Raw genomic sequence first — 17,485 nt, 5'->3', positions numbered from 1 at the left:
ACCAGATTCAGCAATATTTGTCAACCGGTAATATTACTAGAAAATTACACAATAAACATGTCTTATTGTACTGTGTTATTTATCCAATTAAAGTTGTAAACAGACTCCTAAAGGATATATGTTAAACAAAAAGTTTGATAAACTCCCAAACTGCTGGAATGTATCTCTTTGTTGTTTAAGAAATAGTACAAAAAAGAAATGTTTGTCTCAATTATTTTTTTCTCAAGCCCATGTGAAAATACAAAATCAATAAAATGTTAACTTGCTCACACATTTCAAAGCATGCAAATTATGACCCTTATTATGACCCCACCAAAAAAAAACATGTCCACACAGCTGATTTAAAACAAACAAGCAGGTCTTACAGCTGTGTTTCATCTGAATTAGCCATTCTTGCTTTGCTTTGGTATAGAGTGTATTAGAAAATAATGTGTGTCCGCTTTTAGATGAGACAAGTGATCACCTGTGACTATTGTATTCTCTATCTAATTGCATGCACTGGACCCTGGAGTCTGTAACTTCACAGTTCAATACAAATGCATGTACTGTTACGCCCCTATTCTGCATAGAACTAGTAAAATTCATAGTAAATGAAAAAGTAAAAGGCACAATGTTAGGTAAGTCAATTTTTGCATTATTTAAAAATGTGTTGGACAGCAGACAGTTTACCTAGATCCATGCTCTTCGACTTGCGGCTTTTGATGATTTCCAGCTGTGCAGCAGTCTCATACTGCTTGGTGCGCTTTTCTGATATACTTTGTCGGCCGAAACCCTCCCTCTGGAATGAAATGTCAGGATCTGCATCTGGACTTAGTGAGCTACGACATATAAGACAAAGAAAAAAGAGAAACAGACAGAGATTTCATAAGGCCAACAAACAACAAGTATACCATTCTATATTAAAATTGTACAATTAAATTTATATTTTGTAGTCATTTACATTAATTTACACCACAACAGCTAAGGTTCCTAGTAGTGTAATTTAACGGAAATAAAATGTACCTATTAATATTCACATAACCACAAACCCCTGACCCTTTACTATCAGATAATGACCCTCAACATTCAATACTCACACATACACACAGTTTCAATCTTTCATTTCAATGCTTTTTTTTTCTAATCAAGGACACCTCCACCTCTCCTTAGACTCAAAATACACTATAATTAAGAAGAGGGGGTTTTGGCCTAGATGTGTGATACCCCAGTGAGGTGAGAGTGCTCTGGGGTCATGGCCACTCAATTCTCATCCAGCCCTCCAGACACCCATATGTCTGTAGCACGACAAAACCCAACCCACTTTAGTGCACTTCTTTTAAGATCACCTATATCTCTGTCTGGATCTTAATTAAAAAAATCAGAGGGGAGTAGGGAAAAAAGGCGGTTGGGAGGGAAAGAGTATTTGCATAAAGAAAAGCACATTTACAATTAAAGGAAGGGTATCTTGCTATGTAGGGGGACTCAAAATAAGTGACAATGGACTCTAACAAATGCTGGTGATGGTTCTTCCGGGGCACAGTGATCCTGGTAGGTTCAAGCAAATGTATCTAAACTTCTTGGTTTTTGAAGGTGTATTGCTTCTCCCACAAGGGGTTTTCTTAATTCAAAATGAAAAATGCACAGTTGTGATTTTAAACTGTAATGATCTGTCTTTATTTTTATCCTTGATGCATCAAAAAAAACAAACACTCTAGGCCTACAGATTCTGTCCCAAGCCTGTGCCTTCAAAATACAGCTCATATTCACCTCCCATAAGCAGACAGTATGGGTACATTATACATTTTCTGAATCCTTAGTCTTTTGAGTATTGCAGCTGTTAACTCTTGTGTCCCTAATGTCCCTGGATGCTACAAGGCAAAAGTAGTGGGAAAATGTGTATTATTTTTGGTTTAAAGAGCTCCAGTGATTTCTGTATTGGTCAGATAAACTCAAAACATGGCTTAATTGAAAGCCAAGAGGGTCCCCTTTAAGATGGTACCAAACATTGCATTATAGACCTTTGACAAATGTCCATACCATGAACCTAAACCAGACATCAAACCTAAACCAGTCTCAAAAACAGAATTTATCTGAAGGGGTTGTTAACTTCGTGAGCTGAAAACAATGACTAAGGGTGTATTCACACCAGGAAAGTCCTTTGGTCCGCTTGTTTCGTCCGGACCAAAAGTGGACTTTATTTTTTTCGTTTGGTGCTGTTTGCATTCACATTGTGCTTTTTTGTAAGTGGACTATAATTTATAAACAAAGCCACGTGGGTGACGGTCATTGCTCCCATTGTGTCATAATTTGGTATTTTCAGTTTGTTGTGTTTGATTATTGTTTTTTTTCGGTTTAGTTTTCCTGTTTCATGCCCTGTCACTCTCCACCTCCCCAGTACTTTCCCTGTTAGGTCTGCCACGCCCATCTCCACCTGCTTGTAATTATTCTCTCTCACCTGTGTCCATTTTCCTCATTATCCTCTGTCTTTAAGTACCGGTCTTTCTCATTCACTACTCACTGGATCATTCCATTTTGTCTACTTGTGTCTTGCTCCTTGCCATGCCCTGTCTCTCGTTTTAGGATTTTGTTTTTGTTAGTTTTGATGCCACGTCAGCCCTTTTGTTTTGACTGTTTTCTTTAGTTAATAAATTAGTTTTTCATTTTTCATCAGCTATGAGTCTGCGTTCTGGGTTCACCTCTGTCTCCATGCCGTATAACACATTGGACAGAAAGACGGGGGCAGCGGTTGGAGCACAGAGCACAGACCTGGAAATAAAGATGGAAGTCCTGCGTGCTGTATTTGTTATGTGCACATTCGTTCTGTTGGTACAATTACAGTACCATTTTGAAATTCAAGAGCAGCTCATTCAACGTCGGTTTAATGACGTTTTACTTCTAATTTTGGAACAGCGCCGGCAAATGCGTGCCGCAACTCGAAGAAGACGAGATGCTCTGTGCACTCTGACGCACAACATACTAGCAGCGGTGGCTTGTGAAGTCTAAAAAGGTGCATGCTTTACGTAGTTAGTTCGGTTCAAGTCCAGTCTGTATTCACACCAGAAGCGAACCGCACCAGAGTTCGTTTGGAAGCGGACCGAGACCACCTCAAAAAGCGGGTCTCAGTCCGGTTGTTTGATCCGCACCGGAGTTCGCATGACTGTATTCACACCTGCATAAAAAGTCCGAACCAACGCTGGAAACAAACTCTGCTTCGATTAAAGCGGACCAAATGTGTCAGGTCTGAATACGACCTAAGCTACCACTTTGGAAAGGCTATCATACCAAAATATTATCTAAAAATATTATCTTAAATATTATCTGGAGACGTATCGTTTTTAAAAGATGAGATGGACCAAAAAAATGGTCTGGCCCATGAAATAATCTACACTACATCTTAAGGATAAAGAAGGCTTCTGGGGTGAGCAATGTTCAAATTGGATGAATGTTTTTTGAGAGGAGCAAAGGAAGCCATATTTGTCAAATGGGAACGACCTAGAGTAAACAACACAAGAGATATCAGGTTTTAACCCTTCCAACATCGACAATACAGCTTTGTATTTAATCCTCAGATTATTTAACACCCATTAGCACTTTCATGCATGAGATCAAAGCATCTTGCATTTAAACCAGGCCAAAAGAAAAACCTAAGGAAGAAGGAGAGGAAATGTTCATTACCTACTGGATCTCTAACAAATGTTACAGGCCACACTTAGCCACACTTTACTTTATTAAAACTGTGGAAATGTTATGAAATGACAAATGTAAATCGTAGGAAACATTTGTTTAAAATTGTAACCCTTTAGAGCAGGAGTTCCTTCAAGCAGCCTTTAATATAACCAATTTTCTTTAAAAGGAACTGCAGGCACTTGTTTGCATGTGAACAATTCTTATTTAGTGTGTCAGCTCCATTTAACAGAATAGCTGCTTCATGTGTCACAGAGGGGCTGGCATCAACCTGTCACTTCACTATCCACCATACCTGACAATCCTAACTAAGATCAGAGTGCCTCACAGGACCAACTCTACGCAACACAGGAAGAGAGTGAGGCGGAGTGGGAAGAGAGGAATGACAGCAAGGATGTATTATTCATTTATTCATCATCCTTTGCTCTTTTTTTTCCTCTCTGTCATCATGCCGAGCTCACAAAAACCAACTTGCCCTCTACTCTTCTACCTCCGCAAATGTCATTTGTTGGAGCATGACTGAAGCAGTGCTGGCAAGAACAAATGTATTTTCATTCTGAATTTAGATTTAAATTGTTTTCAATAGTGTTGTATTTCTGGGCAAAAAAAAGAACAAAAAAAAGAAAAAAGTGAGAGAGTGAGCAGATGGGAGATCTGTAACTGTAAGGATCTGGGAGTTTTGTCCCCGCCCTGCGGGCGGTTCCAGTAACTCTCCTTCCCCAGCTGTAGCTGATTCACCTGATGAGCAGCACCTGCATTTAAGCCCCTGGCTGGTTTCAGATCTTCGCTGAAGCATCGTGCCTTATGGGTCAGAGTCTCAGCCCTTAGGTTCTGACTCTAAGCTCACGGCTAAGCTAACGTTTTTGCTTTGTACCTTTCTTCCCCTCAGGTCGTGCCTTTTGACTCTTTGGAACCACTGGCCTTCCTGAACTGAACCGCTGCACTTACCTGGTGAACCTACCTGTTACTGGACCTCCGAACGCCTACAAATCCTAGCCCACCTGCCCTTCCATGACTCTTCCTCCTTCCGGTTATCAGAGGGTGGAGTCCAGTCTACCCGGAACGACACCGGAACCCATGCAGCTGGGACGTGCTAGACTGAGCCCGGAGGAGAGGCAGAGATGCTTTGAGGCAAAGGAATGTTTTTACTACGGCGACAAGAGACATTGCCATGCTAAGTGTCCTTTTCTGTTAAAAGGACAAGCTCACTAGACGAACGAGGGGTACTAGTGAGTAGTTTGTCCCATCCCCTCGACTCTCGTTTTTTTTTTTTTTACATACCACCATCTTCAACGAACAGTACAAAGCCTCCGTTCACATATTGGTAGACTCTGAAGGTGAACAAAACCTCATCTCTGGAGACTTTGTTCGCAGTCTACAGCATCCGCTGCAAGGAATGGCCTCTTTGCTACCAGTTATGGACATCTCCGGCCAAATCATCACCCACATCAAACCTCAGGTGGCAAATCTCAAATTCATCGCTTCTGGAAATCACTGCGAGTCAGGTGAGTTTTTGGTTTTCGCATCACCCACACCTCAAATGATCTTGGGGTTTCCATGGCTGACAAAGCATAACCCAGTAATCAATTGGGCGGAGAAGAGGATAGAGTCCTGAACTAACTTTTGCTTAAAGAACTGCCTCCAGTCCGCTATACTGACTCTCCCAGACAAAAGAGAGCCTCCCGAAGAAATTGATTTATCTAAGAGTCCACCGGAGTATCATAATCTCGCCCCAGTATTTAGTAAGAACAAAGCTCTGTCACTTTCCCCGCACAGAACTTATGATTGCGCCATTGAATTCCTGCCAGGGGCTCCCCTTCCCTCGAGTAGGTTATTTAACCTATCAGTTCCTGAAAGAGACGCTATGAGAACTTACATTGAGGAGTCCCTCTTGTCAGGCATCATCCGTCCTTCCACGTCTCCTGTCGGTGCAGGTTTCTTTTTTGTGGAGAAGAAAGATAAGTCTCCGCCCCTGCATCGACTACAGAGGATTAAAATAAAAAACCATCAAAAACAAGTACCCATTGCCCTTAATTGACTCAGTCTATCAGCAGCTCCAATCTGCCACTATTTTTACAAAGTTGGACCTCCATAATGCATATGATCTGGTGAGGATAAGGGAGGGGGATGAGTGGAAGACTGCATTCAAGACCCCTCTTGGGCACTTCGAATATTTAGTAATGCCCTTCGGACTCACCAATGCCCCAGCAGTCTTCCAGTCTCTCATTAACAATATCCTACAAGGTTTTTTGAACATTTTTGTATTTGTTTACCTGGATGATATCCTGATTTATTCGCAGAATCCCACACAACACCGGCAGCAGGTTCGGGCAGTCCTCCAGAGACTCTATGAAAATCAGCTCTTCTTCAAAGCTGAGAAATGGGAGTTCAATGTCTCCTCCATAACGTTTCTGGGTTTCGTTGTTGGGCAGGGATACTTCAAGACGGACCCCGAGAAGATCAAGGCAGTGGCAGAATGGCCGGTTCCCTCTGATCGACGTCAACTTCAGATGTTCTTGGGGTTTGCCAATGTTTATCGTCGCTTCGTGAAAGACTACAGCAGGGGTGGCTGCCCCCCTTACCCAGCTCACTTCTACCAAGCAGCCTTTTGCATGGACCCACGAAGCCCAGGCAGCTTTCGGTGAGTTGAAGTCACGTTTTGTTTCCGCCCCCATTCTACGCCATCCTAATCCGAAACTTTAGTTCATCGTGGAGGTAGACGCCTCAGACTCAGGTGTGGGAGCATTCTCTCACAGAGGTCTTCTGCAGATAATAAGATTCACCCCTGTGCTTATTTCTCTCGTTGCTTATCCTCAGCAGAGAGAAATTATGATGTCGGCAATAGGGAGCTGCTGGCCATCAAGTTGGCTCTGGAGGAATGGCGGCACTGGCTGGAAGACACCGAAACTCCATTTTTGATCTGGACAGACCATAAAAATCTCACCTAACTACAGACCGCCAAGAGGCTCAACCCCCGCCAGGCCAGGTGATCATTGTTTTTGGTACATTTAATTTTTCTATCACCTACAGACCAAGAACGTCAAGCCTGACAACCTGTCCAGATTATGGTCTGATTCAGAACCCCCTAACAGGGAGGAACCCATAATACCACCTGCCATGTTTGTCAGCTCCCCCACCTGGGCCATTGAGAGGGAGATCTCTGAACCTCAGCATCCGAACCCGGGCGGAGGGCCCCCGGGTAAGACATACATACCTGAGTCTGTCAGAGAAAGGGTATTGGATTGGCTTCACTCGAGTCAGTTTTCATGCCACCCCGGCATGAACCATATGTTAAATTTAACTACCAGGTATTTTTGGTGCCCTTCAAGGTGATTCAAAAAAATATTAGCGTCTGTAACCTTTTTTTTTTTTTTTCAATGGCAACATTTTATTTTGACCAGGCAGTGTGTGTGTATATATATATATATATATATATATATATATATATATATAATGTGTGTGTGTGTATGTTTATTATGTTATTATATATAATGTTTATATTATGTATAAACAATTGTAATATCTGGCTAAGCTCTTCAAGCCAGCTGTTCCTTTTTGCCTGAATGTTCACCTTTTGTTTCTGTGGCAGCAACATCATTTAAGGTGGTGCCAATGATCAGTGGTCAAGGTCTTTGTCAAAAAATAAAAATTAAAAAAATTCTTAAAACTTGCATATATATATATTGACTGATTGGTTAATTGTACATCTTTTTTTACATCTAAATGCAAGGCTCTGTTCAGACAAAATGATGCTCTCATTATGCTCTACACGATCTATTAAAGCCTACTTCAGTGTGAAGACAATCATGACAGTTCTACACTCCTTACCAGTCCTCCTTCAAAACCTCAATGACCAAGCCATGCCAGAGTGTGCAGCTACAACATCATTGATACGCTACCTCCACAATGAGAAACAACTACAACCTTTGCTACAGAACTTTTGTGTATACTCAAAACCACTTTGGACCAATCACAGGTAACATTGAGCCCACTGCATTCTTAATACGTGTCTGAAGACCTTTCCAAGACCATACAAAGACACTCATCCAGTGTGACGTTTGAGAGTCAAAATCTTCTTTAGAATAATCTTATACAAAACTATGTAAGTAATTGCAGCAGTCATAATAAACAGTGACAATACTGATCAATCCTATCTTACAACTGTAGAACTATTTGACAGTAACATATCGTCACCTTCTTAAAATCATTGCCTAAGTAATTTTTTGCAATGTTTTAGGAAACACAAAAAACTGAACCATTTGTTGATTGTTGAGATGATTTAGGCAAAAAAATAATTTTTGAAAAAAAAATGACTTAGGCAATTATTTTAAGAAGGTGACGATATACCAAATCCCAGTTACTTTTTGTAACAGAGTATAACTGTCATTCATAGGCCGGCACTCATCTTCTGACTCTGTTAAAAGTAGCACACAGTCACTTACAGGAAATACAGAACTCAATAACAAACAGTGTACTCACTTCATACTAGTTAATAATTTTCCTTTGAGAATGCTCACTGTAATGAAATACTGCTCTGAAAATCTCTGTGTATGTTAAAACTGAAAATAACGAGGACACACATACTAACAAAGCATTACCATTGTGTGTGTTTGCTGTGTGTCTACTGGCCACAGTTGCACACTCAACTTGAACTGAGATCCAGGCGCGGTCCCAATACTCGAACTTGCACCCTCGTGTCCTTCAAATGCGTGTTCATGCTGAAGAGTTTGAGTGCGTAGTGTGTCCCAATTCTCCGGAGTGCTCTTTAGCCCCGCCCCCTTTGTGTACTACATCCACCCTTCGACTAAGCCCGCATCCAGGCGGACTTCAGAGAAGTATTTACCCACAATTCATTGCTGCATGTGACGTTTTGAATTTTTATTTTATCATCTTTATTGACAATGAAAGAGTTTGGAATTAAACGGCAGAAATATGGCAGTGGTGGAGCAAGCTGGGTCTGTCACAAAAAAAGCAGTTTTTAAATATAAAGTATTGAAATAATTATTGTTTCACTCTGCTGTACAGGTGTGAATACTATCAAACTTTGCTCCGTATTCAACAAGTCAGAACAAAACACACATTTGAACAACCAAATATCTCCTGCAATGACTTTGGAAAGCAAAAATACCTATACTGTACTTTTAAAATTGTACTGGCACCTTCTTAAAATACCAAAACAGCGACCGGCTCCGCCCTGTTGGATGTTGCAGAGAAGCAAGACGATGACGTAACCCGTACTGTCCCAATTCTCCAATGTCTACATGCTTGTAACCTGCGCACACGAATCCTTCTGTGCACTTCAACTAAGTACACACTTCATAGAAGGGCGTAGGGTGTGGTGCGAGTATTGGTACCGGGCCCCATACTGAATGAACTGTGATCCATACTGAATGCTCCTTATTACACACTCAATGACCAAAATATTTAAAAATAGTATGAAACCATTTAACAATGCAGCTTCTTCCTACATTACACAAACCAAAGAGTATCGCATTTTCTTTGGACCCAGCATTCTGTACATAGGCCCCAGACTTGGTTTATGTATGAACTGCACCTTCCCCAGTTTTCTTTTTTTAACCCACCTTTTAAGCAGTTTTTAAAAGCAAATTTGCCAATTCAGAGCAGATGTTTTACTCTCCATTTATATTCCTCCAATCATATAAAATTAATCAGAGCAGAGCATTGCTCTCAGCCAACATTGCAACTTTTGCTTTTTACATCAGTCTTTCTCTCCCTATACCCACCACAGGAAGTTCATTTTGTTAAGCTGTACACCAGCCTTGTTGCAAACTGGTGTGTGCTCAAAGCCTTCTGTGTTCACAGTTATCTTGGTGACTTGTATTGTTTTTAAATATCTTCTTCTTTGTACCATTTCTGACACATTAAAAACTATATAAAAATATTTAAATCCCAATGCAACAAACAGCTCGGTCTGACAGACTGATACAGAAAATTATGTGCATTATTTCAATGCCTCAAGGAGGAGGCAAGGTGGAGAGCATCGCCCAGGCAGGTACTTCTGAAATTGTTCTTCTGAGGTTTATGGGGCTGATACAGTTGACTGCATGGCTGGGTTTGTGATAGGTGGGCCGGGAACTTGGAGCATGCTTTGGTGCATGACGCATTGAAAGTGAAGTTGGTATGGAAGTGCATCAGTAGACACTGTATAGTAAAAATGCTCTGAACACTTCAGAAGCAAAGATTACATGTAGTTTGCATTAAATAACATTCAGCCGTTTGTAAAAAAAAATGTCTAATACCTCTATTTCACTTCTGCTTATCTTTCTTGCACTTCTATGGCATATTGAGATATGTGGCCACTGAATAATAATAATATCATTGACTTTTCACTTGTCTCACATTCTAGCATATGTAGTATGATCTCCAACAGGTTACGGTAGATTATTCGGCCATTTTTAAAGACTCATTAAAATAAAAGCAGAAACTTTGAAATCTCATTTCTTCACATATCAGGGTTTCCCCCAGTGTATTATAAGCCTGGTGGCCCGCCAGGCTTTCCTTCCCCCGCCACCAGGCTAAGCTCCGCTTGTTTAATGTAAAAATATGTCCTTTTTTTTATACAAGTTTTTTTTCCACCCGCATAAACTTGAAGCGTTGATCACCGTGCAAGGATGCGTGCGCCAACAGTGACGCAATCGCGCTGTCCCTGCCTCTGCGCAGTGTTGCGCCGTGTGGTCGTGCACCTCCCAGTTTTTGTAACTTTGTGCAGACCGAGATCCATTCAAAATGGACGATTTTGGTGATCTAGCAGAGCTGGTTCGCCAATCCCTCTATGAGAGATCACAAAGATAATCAAACGGTTTAAAACTCATGGAAGGAGATTACTGCTGCAGAAAAAGGAGTGTTTATCTACCACAATGGTTAGTATTTCAAAAGTGCTTTTTAGTAAAACTGTAGTTGTGTAAATATTTGGCACAGATATCTTACAATATCACATAATAACATGCTAAATTTTCAACTTTCCTGTCAACTTTAATCATTTTTTTACTAAATCACCGTTGGCCAGCAAATGGCCACCTCCCACCGGGCTTAGCCTCTTTCTTGGGGAAAACCCTGCATGTATACCATGATAGCTAAAGTTGCATTGCTGGCCCAACAATAACAATACACACATTATGCAATGCTAGCACTTTATCTACACTGCCACAATATTCTGGCATATTTGTGGCACTTTATGTGTTGTGATAGTTGTTGTCATTGTTTGTCTTTCTTATCTATCTCATAGTGGTACACCAGTTGCATATTTCTATGCATTTTAGGCATTAAGCAAAGTGAAAATACAGCAGTGTTCACAATGTCATGTGGTTGCTAATGCTTAAATACTGTGTTGTTAGAGTAAGCATGGTGTTGTATGAGTACTAACGTCTACAAAGTGATTTATCACTACTAGTTGCATACTGTGACCTGTTATTTGTGCATTTCTGTAGGAAATACAGTCTGGTTAAGTGAGCAGGTGACACTGGACTTACACATGCTGAAATTCAGCTGCTATAAACCTGTACACACTGTACAGCATACATGCACACCACATTTACAATGCAGGAAGCCATGCATAACTCCGACTGGAAAATGTAGAAATAGGAGCGCGTCTGATGTGTTTATAGTAATATGCATCTAGCCAAAGTGAACCTTTGGTGCTTCTGGAAAATTATATTTGTTTGAAAAAAAATATGCTACTTGACACTTAAGTCACTACTAACATTTAAGGACATTTCAGATTATTTAAATTGTGTATGTGTACAGACTACATGTATTTTAACACTCATATGTAAGTAAGTTAATAACTTGAGGTTAAAAAAAATGTGCTTAACAAATTACTTGCCATTCTTAGTAACATTGTTTATGATCAAGACTATTAGGAAGTCAGCTGAAGTAGGCAGTCTGCCTGCAAAGTTTGTTTGTTCATGTCTTTGTGGACCTTTTCCACTTTATATGTTAATTTGCGAAATTGTTTACCATCCAGTGTGTATCTAAACACTCGTGAGACAGAGTGACTGTGTAGTGGTGTGTATTTTGTGGATGTGAATAATAGCTGCGTGCAACTTTGTCTGGAGTCCTTTTTCATTTTTGCTGGTTGACAGCCTGTGTCAGAGCTTCCCAGGAAATGATGTTTCCACCTGTGACATCTCACAAAAACAGAAAAGGACACACTCCAGTTATCTCTCTTTCTGTCCTTTTGGCCGTTCACATCTCTTTTCTCTGTTCTGAAGAAAAATCGACATTTATCCTCCACTATATCAGAATCGTTCAGGGTAAAGTCCAAACGAGTGGAACGACCACTGTGGCAAAGCTATAATATGATATACCACATGTAACCAGCCTTTCACCCAATGACTGCTAGAGATATGCAGATGTTCCCCACAACTATGAACAGGTGAGCAAAGGAAATTAATGGCTTGGTAATAATGCATAATGTTACGTTTGAATAATTTTTATAAATATATATAGGCTGAGGAAGTTATTACACTTTCACATGCACAAAGTTTATGTTGTGTATCAAAACGATAAACAGGGAACTCTTTTTCTTTCAATTAGAAGGAGAAAAAGATCACTACGTGTTTACCAAAAACACAGGGAGAAAGTTTTTTTTTCCTGAGAACATTGTTGTTTTTATTTTTGCACAAAGCTCCATCTTCAAAGCCAAGATGTTTTCTGCAGCTCGTGTGGCGCTCCCACAAACTTCACTTGAACAGATTTGTCTACTGCTTCCTTTATGTTTCACTGCAACACAAACCTGCATTTTTTAAGCTGTTTCTTTTATTCTTTCTGAAGGACAAAGATTATGGCATTTCAGTAAGGATTTGATAAATATGAAGCGCCATAAAATAATTCCTGTGAAAGGGAAATATTAATACCGCTCCCTTCTGTGCAGGTCCCCATAGTGAGAGAACTCGCATGAAAGATTTGGCAAGTGTTTTACACCAGATGCCCTTCCTGATGCAACCTGGGCTCAAGCCTGCAGCCTCAGGATTACAAGACCGCAACACTGACTACTGAACTACAATGACCAAGAAATAATTATACATGCTTTCCCTATTTTTTACAGAGTTTAGACACTTCAGACCTCTGATTTAAATCTCTTAGCTGGTAAGTTGATAAGAATATTTTTAAATAAAGAAAAAAAAACTCTTGCAATTAATATTAATTAATATAAAAAATTAATAATATTTATTTTTTTACTAACTTTATTAACTTTAACACATTTGAACAATGAACAAATTGGTCTAACATGACCAAGATATGGTCCAAGAACAGAATGAGCAAACAGACACACCCTACTGCACTGTCATCTTCGGAGAAGAAAACCAGAAACATTCCTTTTCCTTTTAGATGAGACTGCTTGTACCAAAGCTGTCATAAATGTACAATAAATATTTTTCACATAACTCCCCATCTCATTCCCAGGAGAAAAGCTTTTCTTTTTTGTGTTTATTCACATTATTCTGACACTAGATCAACCAGTGTATTTTATCTATTCCACTGTAGATCACTTAGACATGGTCCTTCCTGTTTAGATTAAATTCAAACTCATGAAAGAGGAGGCAGACAGCACAAAATTAATGCAGTAGGTCAGAACCCACTTTTGAAAAGACCTTAGTGCTGCTTTGCAAAGTAACAATTTACAACCTTTATTTATGCAGTGAAACATGAGCGATAGCGCAAGCTGGTTTCCATCACAAGCCTACTTTACATCACGTTACAGTCTTTAGCCTTATGCACTAACAATGTGGACTTCACCATTACAAACATAATCTACTACAGCTGTTTGTGGAATCAGTGGGTTGAATCTTGAATGAACATATATGGCTTTAGGTTTGAGTATCTGGACTTTGAACTGGACTCCACTATCATTAGGCCACAAGCTATTTTGTTTGCAAAAACACAACACTTCCATCACCAACCGGAGTGCAATGGTACATGCACTGAACTGGTACAGTACAGATGTCAGGGTCCGGTGCATGCAGTTCAACAAAGAGTACATCAGACAATCAACACTCCAATCCATAAAAGGGCACTAACTGCCACGAGAGAAAAGCAGTAGAGGAAGATACAATCTAAAGCTCTCTACATCAAAGCAAAGCATGGTTCAGATGACAAGTAAGACCTTAAAGACCTGCCTTTTTGTGTCAGTTCCGCTGTGTGAAACGTTTTCCGTTTTAGTTGATTTACAGCAACAATGGAGTATGAGAGGTAGGGATAGGTCAGTGGTAGTTTAACAGTTGTGTAAGAACAGCACAAAGCCTTCATATATCTGAAAAGCTAGGTTTGAGTATTTAATGATTTTTTTTTTTTTTCCACAATATGCTTAATGTTTTTCAGTTCTGTATTGGCTTTTATTTTTCAGCAAATCTAGGACACATTAACTAAAACTGATAATTTATTGTACTATTTTCTTAAAAACTAAGATATCTTTCAGTTTTGGAGTTTATTAAACATTTTGTTTGGCACATGGCCTATTTAGAGTTAAAACTGGATAAATAAAACAACAATGTAACTTCTTTTTACATTTTGTTCTATAGCGAAAAAAGAAAAAAAAAATCTGTTGACAGACTATCTTGTTGAACATGGCCTACTATCTTTAAGCAAAAACCAGCATAGCTTGTTTTTCTGCCTCTGCTACTGGGAGCGTTATGGTTTGTTTAAACTAATAAAAAACAATAAAAAACACTGAAGCATTTGTTTCTTTTGGCTGTTGTACAAAACTTGTACAGAACTGTGACCCATGAGAACCGAGGTATGTACCTAAGTGTGACTATGTGTACCACTATGTTTCATCAAGCTGAAAAAAAGCTGGCAAAAATCATAACAATAAAAATAAAATTGCTCAAATGTTAATAAATGCTTAAATATCTGCACACAACCATTCTAACAGAGCCCTTTTTTTGGATATAACAATGATCTTTATAGTCATTTGAGGCCTGGATAATTAACAAGAAACAACAAAGCTTTATAACAGTAGGACAGTTTTAAGATTTGAGCTGAGGATGTCAGGACAAAGTAGGTCACTTTACAGTAGGTCTCCTGACGAGGGGTGTGAGTTGGAATTTAAATGATTTATCTTGGGGCCCAGCCTAATAACACACTAACTCGTAACACAATGGTTGGTTATTCACTAGGAAGTCAAGATGTAGAAAGAAACAAAGGAAAACACTATGATGGGAATAATGACACAGTTCATTCAAGAATAATAACAATAAAAAAAAACTCTTCAAGGTTGGAACTGTTAAAAAGACGCATTTTCCATAAAATCAGAAAAAAAGTAGAAGTAAATGCATTCAGCTTGAACTGAATCAGAATAACCACTAAACAGATACCATAATTGTATTTTGATTCTAAGTAAGCTAGGAATACATTGTGTACAGAAAACAGCTTGTTCACAACAAAGTGATGGTGTTGAGGAAAATTATTTAATGGAAACTGATGAAGTGACTGAAATAAAAAAAAGGAAATACTAATTTGTTTAATTGCAGTGGGACTAAAAAGGACAAGAGAGCTTTTCTCAAACACAATGTTTTTACAAGCCAACCAGCCATTTTTGTGTATGCACTGCAGGTATGTAGCTGTGGCCTCAGCAAGACTCCTCCCGTGAGGGCAGAAGGCTGAATAATACCAGAGGCCAAAGGTGAGACTCTCACAGCTCTGCACAATACATATTCAGCACACACAGACCCTTAACTACTCTGTTGCTAGAGCTTAATTAAAAAATAACAGTTCCAGTACATTGGAGTCTGGCTGACCCACATCCCCTGCTGGCTCCATGCACCTGTTAACTCTGGATATGAGTCGTGGGATGCCGGGGGAACTTGAAAAGAAAAATTAGAGTCTGTTAAGTAAGTCAGAAGGATGATATACACTGGGTGCATGTAACCAGCTGTTAGCCTGTGAGTAAAAGTGAATGTGTGCCTGATGTGTGTTTGTGACTTCGGAGCATGAATTATTCAGAATAACCCAAGGCAGTAGAATGTGGCAAACTCCTGCCTTGAGTAGAAGCCCCATGCATGTGTACGTGGAGGTGTCTGTGTGAGTCTATAGTCTAGCAGTGTGTGAGGAGGTCTGAGTGTGCTTCAGCCATATGCTCTAGCCCTAATCCACTATGACAAAGCTCTGACATCACCTGAACAACAGGGATGCTGAGCAAATCCGCTCATTTATAATGAATGAGAAAGAGAGAGAGGAGAGAGGAGAGAGGAAGACTTTCAGCGAGAGCAAAAAAAAAAAAAAACACTAAAAAAAGAAACATTTAAGTAGACACAGCATCTCTATTTTTGGTGGCCAAGTCTGTGGTTCAGCTGTCACATTCAATTTTTTGACCTGAGCCAGGTAATTGCAGGTAAATGTCTCTATCATTACAAAACAACACTAGAAAATCTCTAAAGAAGTTTTGAAGTGTGCAAATGCAGCTAAAGCCCAAAGTTCCACCCTGCATGAACTTTTTCTATAAAACCCAATAGTGATATGCATGTTACTTTTGTAATGATCTTAACTTGGATAAACTGTCTATGTTTTGATAAGCTGCAAAAGAATCATAGTCTTTGGCTTCAACGTCTGGCTTCCCTTATGGAGTTGACTATTTTAATGCATGTCAATGATAAGAAGTGTAAAGAGCACCAACACCAAAAGATCAGATCAAGATCACTCCCTGACAGCACTCTATATAAGACAGGCAGAACAAAATGCAGATTGTAAAGCATGTTTCAGTCAAATAGTCAATCTGTGAAAACTATAAATCATAGTCAAAAAATTTCCTTAACTATAAGTGACAGAACCATCTGGTCGTCACGTTATGGGTCTAAAGTGTTTTATGTACGAGATATAACAAATTAAAATGTCTCCTCATGTATGGTTTTGAGGAGAATACAATAAGAGTTAATGTCAGTCTCAATGTGTGCACTCTGCTGTCTGAGGGGTTTCGAGAGAAAACAGTAAGTTAAATAAAAGTGACTTGGTGAAGGAAGACACAATTGCCTATTTAGATGTATAAAAAGATGAAATTTGAGAAACTAAGCAGAGTTTCTTTTGTTTGTTTGTTTTTTGACCAAATATCTGGAAAGTTTAGATAGCTCAAATGTTTGTGACTCCATCACAAAATGAACATATCTTTGAAAAAATAAAACCTAAACTGAACCTGTAACAACTGTAAAATATGGTAAAGAAAACAACAAACAAACAAAACAGTTCAGTCACAGGAAATTAATTTTTTGTGACCTGTTTAAACTTTGTATGATGTTTTTTTTTTTTCTGTGAAGCTATAGAGCTTCATGGAGGGCTCAGTTTTCTCACTTAGTTTACCAAATCCCATTGTTGTGTGAGTGGATGTTTTTTTTTTATTTTTCACAATTTTTTGTTATTTTCTTTTATGATGTTCTGACGCACTTTATGGTGTACTGTTACCAGAAGGGACATTTCACCTGATTAAGCAACATGTTTTGATGTATTTTTTTGTATGTGGTTTTCTAAAGCAGGTAGAGGAAAAGCAAATCCAAAATTGTGATAAAACGTATAAAAATGTGCATGCATTGTAATCTAATTAAAAATAAATACATAAATATAGACAAGGACAACACTACCCACATAACTGGAGGAACTGCAGTGATACCAGTGATGTTATGCAAGTGCTTTATACTTTGTAAAAGTACAGCTTCAAAACCAAAAAAAGGAAAGCCTGACTCATGGATGCTGAATTTGACAAAAAAAAAAATATATATATATATATATATATATCCATGGGAGGACAAGCCCTTACATGGGATGTACCACCGACAAATAACTGAAGTGGCTGATATCGGGAAATCCTACCAAT

The 17,485-nt window shown here is 39.1% G+C and overlaps 1 protein-coding gene across 2 annotated transcripts in view; it reads right to left on the bottom strand.

Moving 5' to 3' along the window:
• Positions 1-17,485, bottom strand: part of LOC108245193 (partitioning defective 3 homolog) — a 485,244-nt gene that overhangs the window by 186,466 nt on the left and 281,293 nt on the right. For both annotated transcript variants that reach the window (XM_017431897.3, XM_017431896.3), the window contains exon 17: positions 670-818. In XM_017431897.3, coding sequence (XP_017287386.1) covers positions 670-818 — 149 coding nt within the window. The remainder of the gene's footprint in view (positions 1-669; positions 819-17,485) is intronic.

This window comes from Kryptolebias marmoratus, linkage group LG21, assembly GCF_001649575.2.
Source record: "Kryptolebias marmoratus isolate JLee-2015 linkage group LG21, ASM164957v2, whole genome shotgun sequence".
NCBI classification, from domain to species: Eukaryota; Metazoa; Chordata; class Actinopteri; order Cyprinodontiformes; family Rivulidae; genus Kryptolebias; species Kryptolebias marmoratus.
The sequence above is the reverse complement of the archived record's forward strand: the minus strand, read 5'-3'. Positions and strand labels throughout refer to the sequence as shown.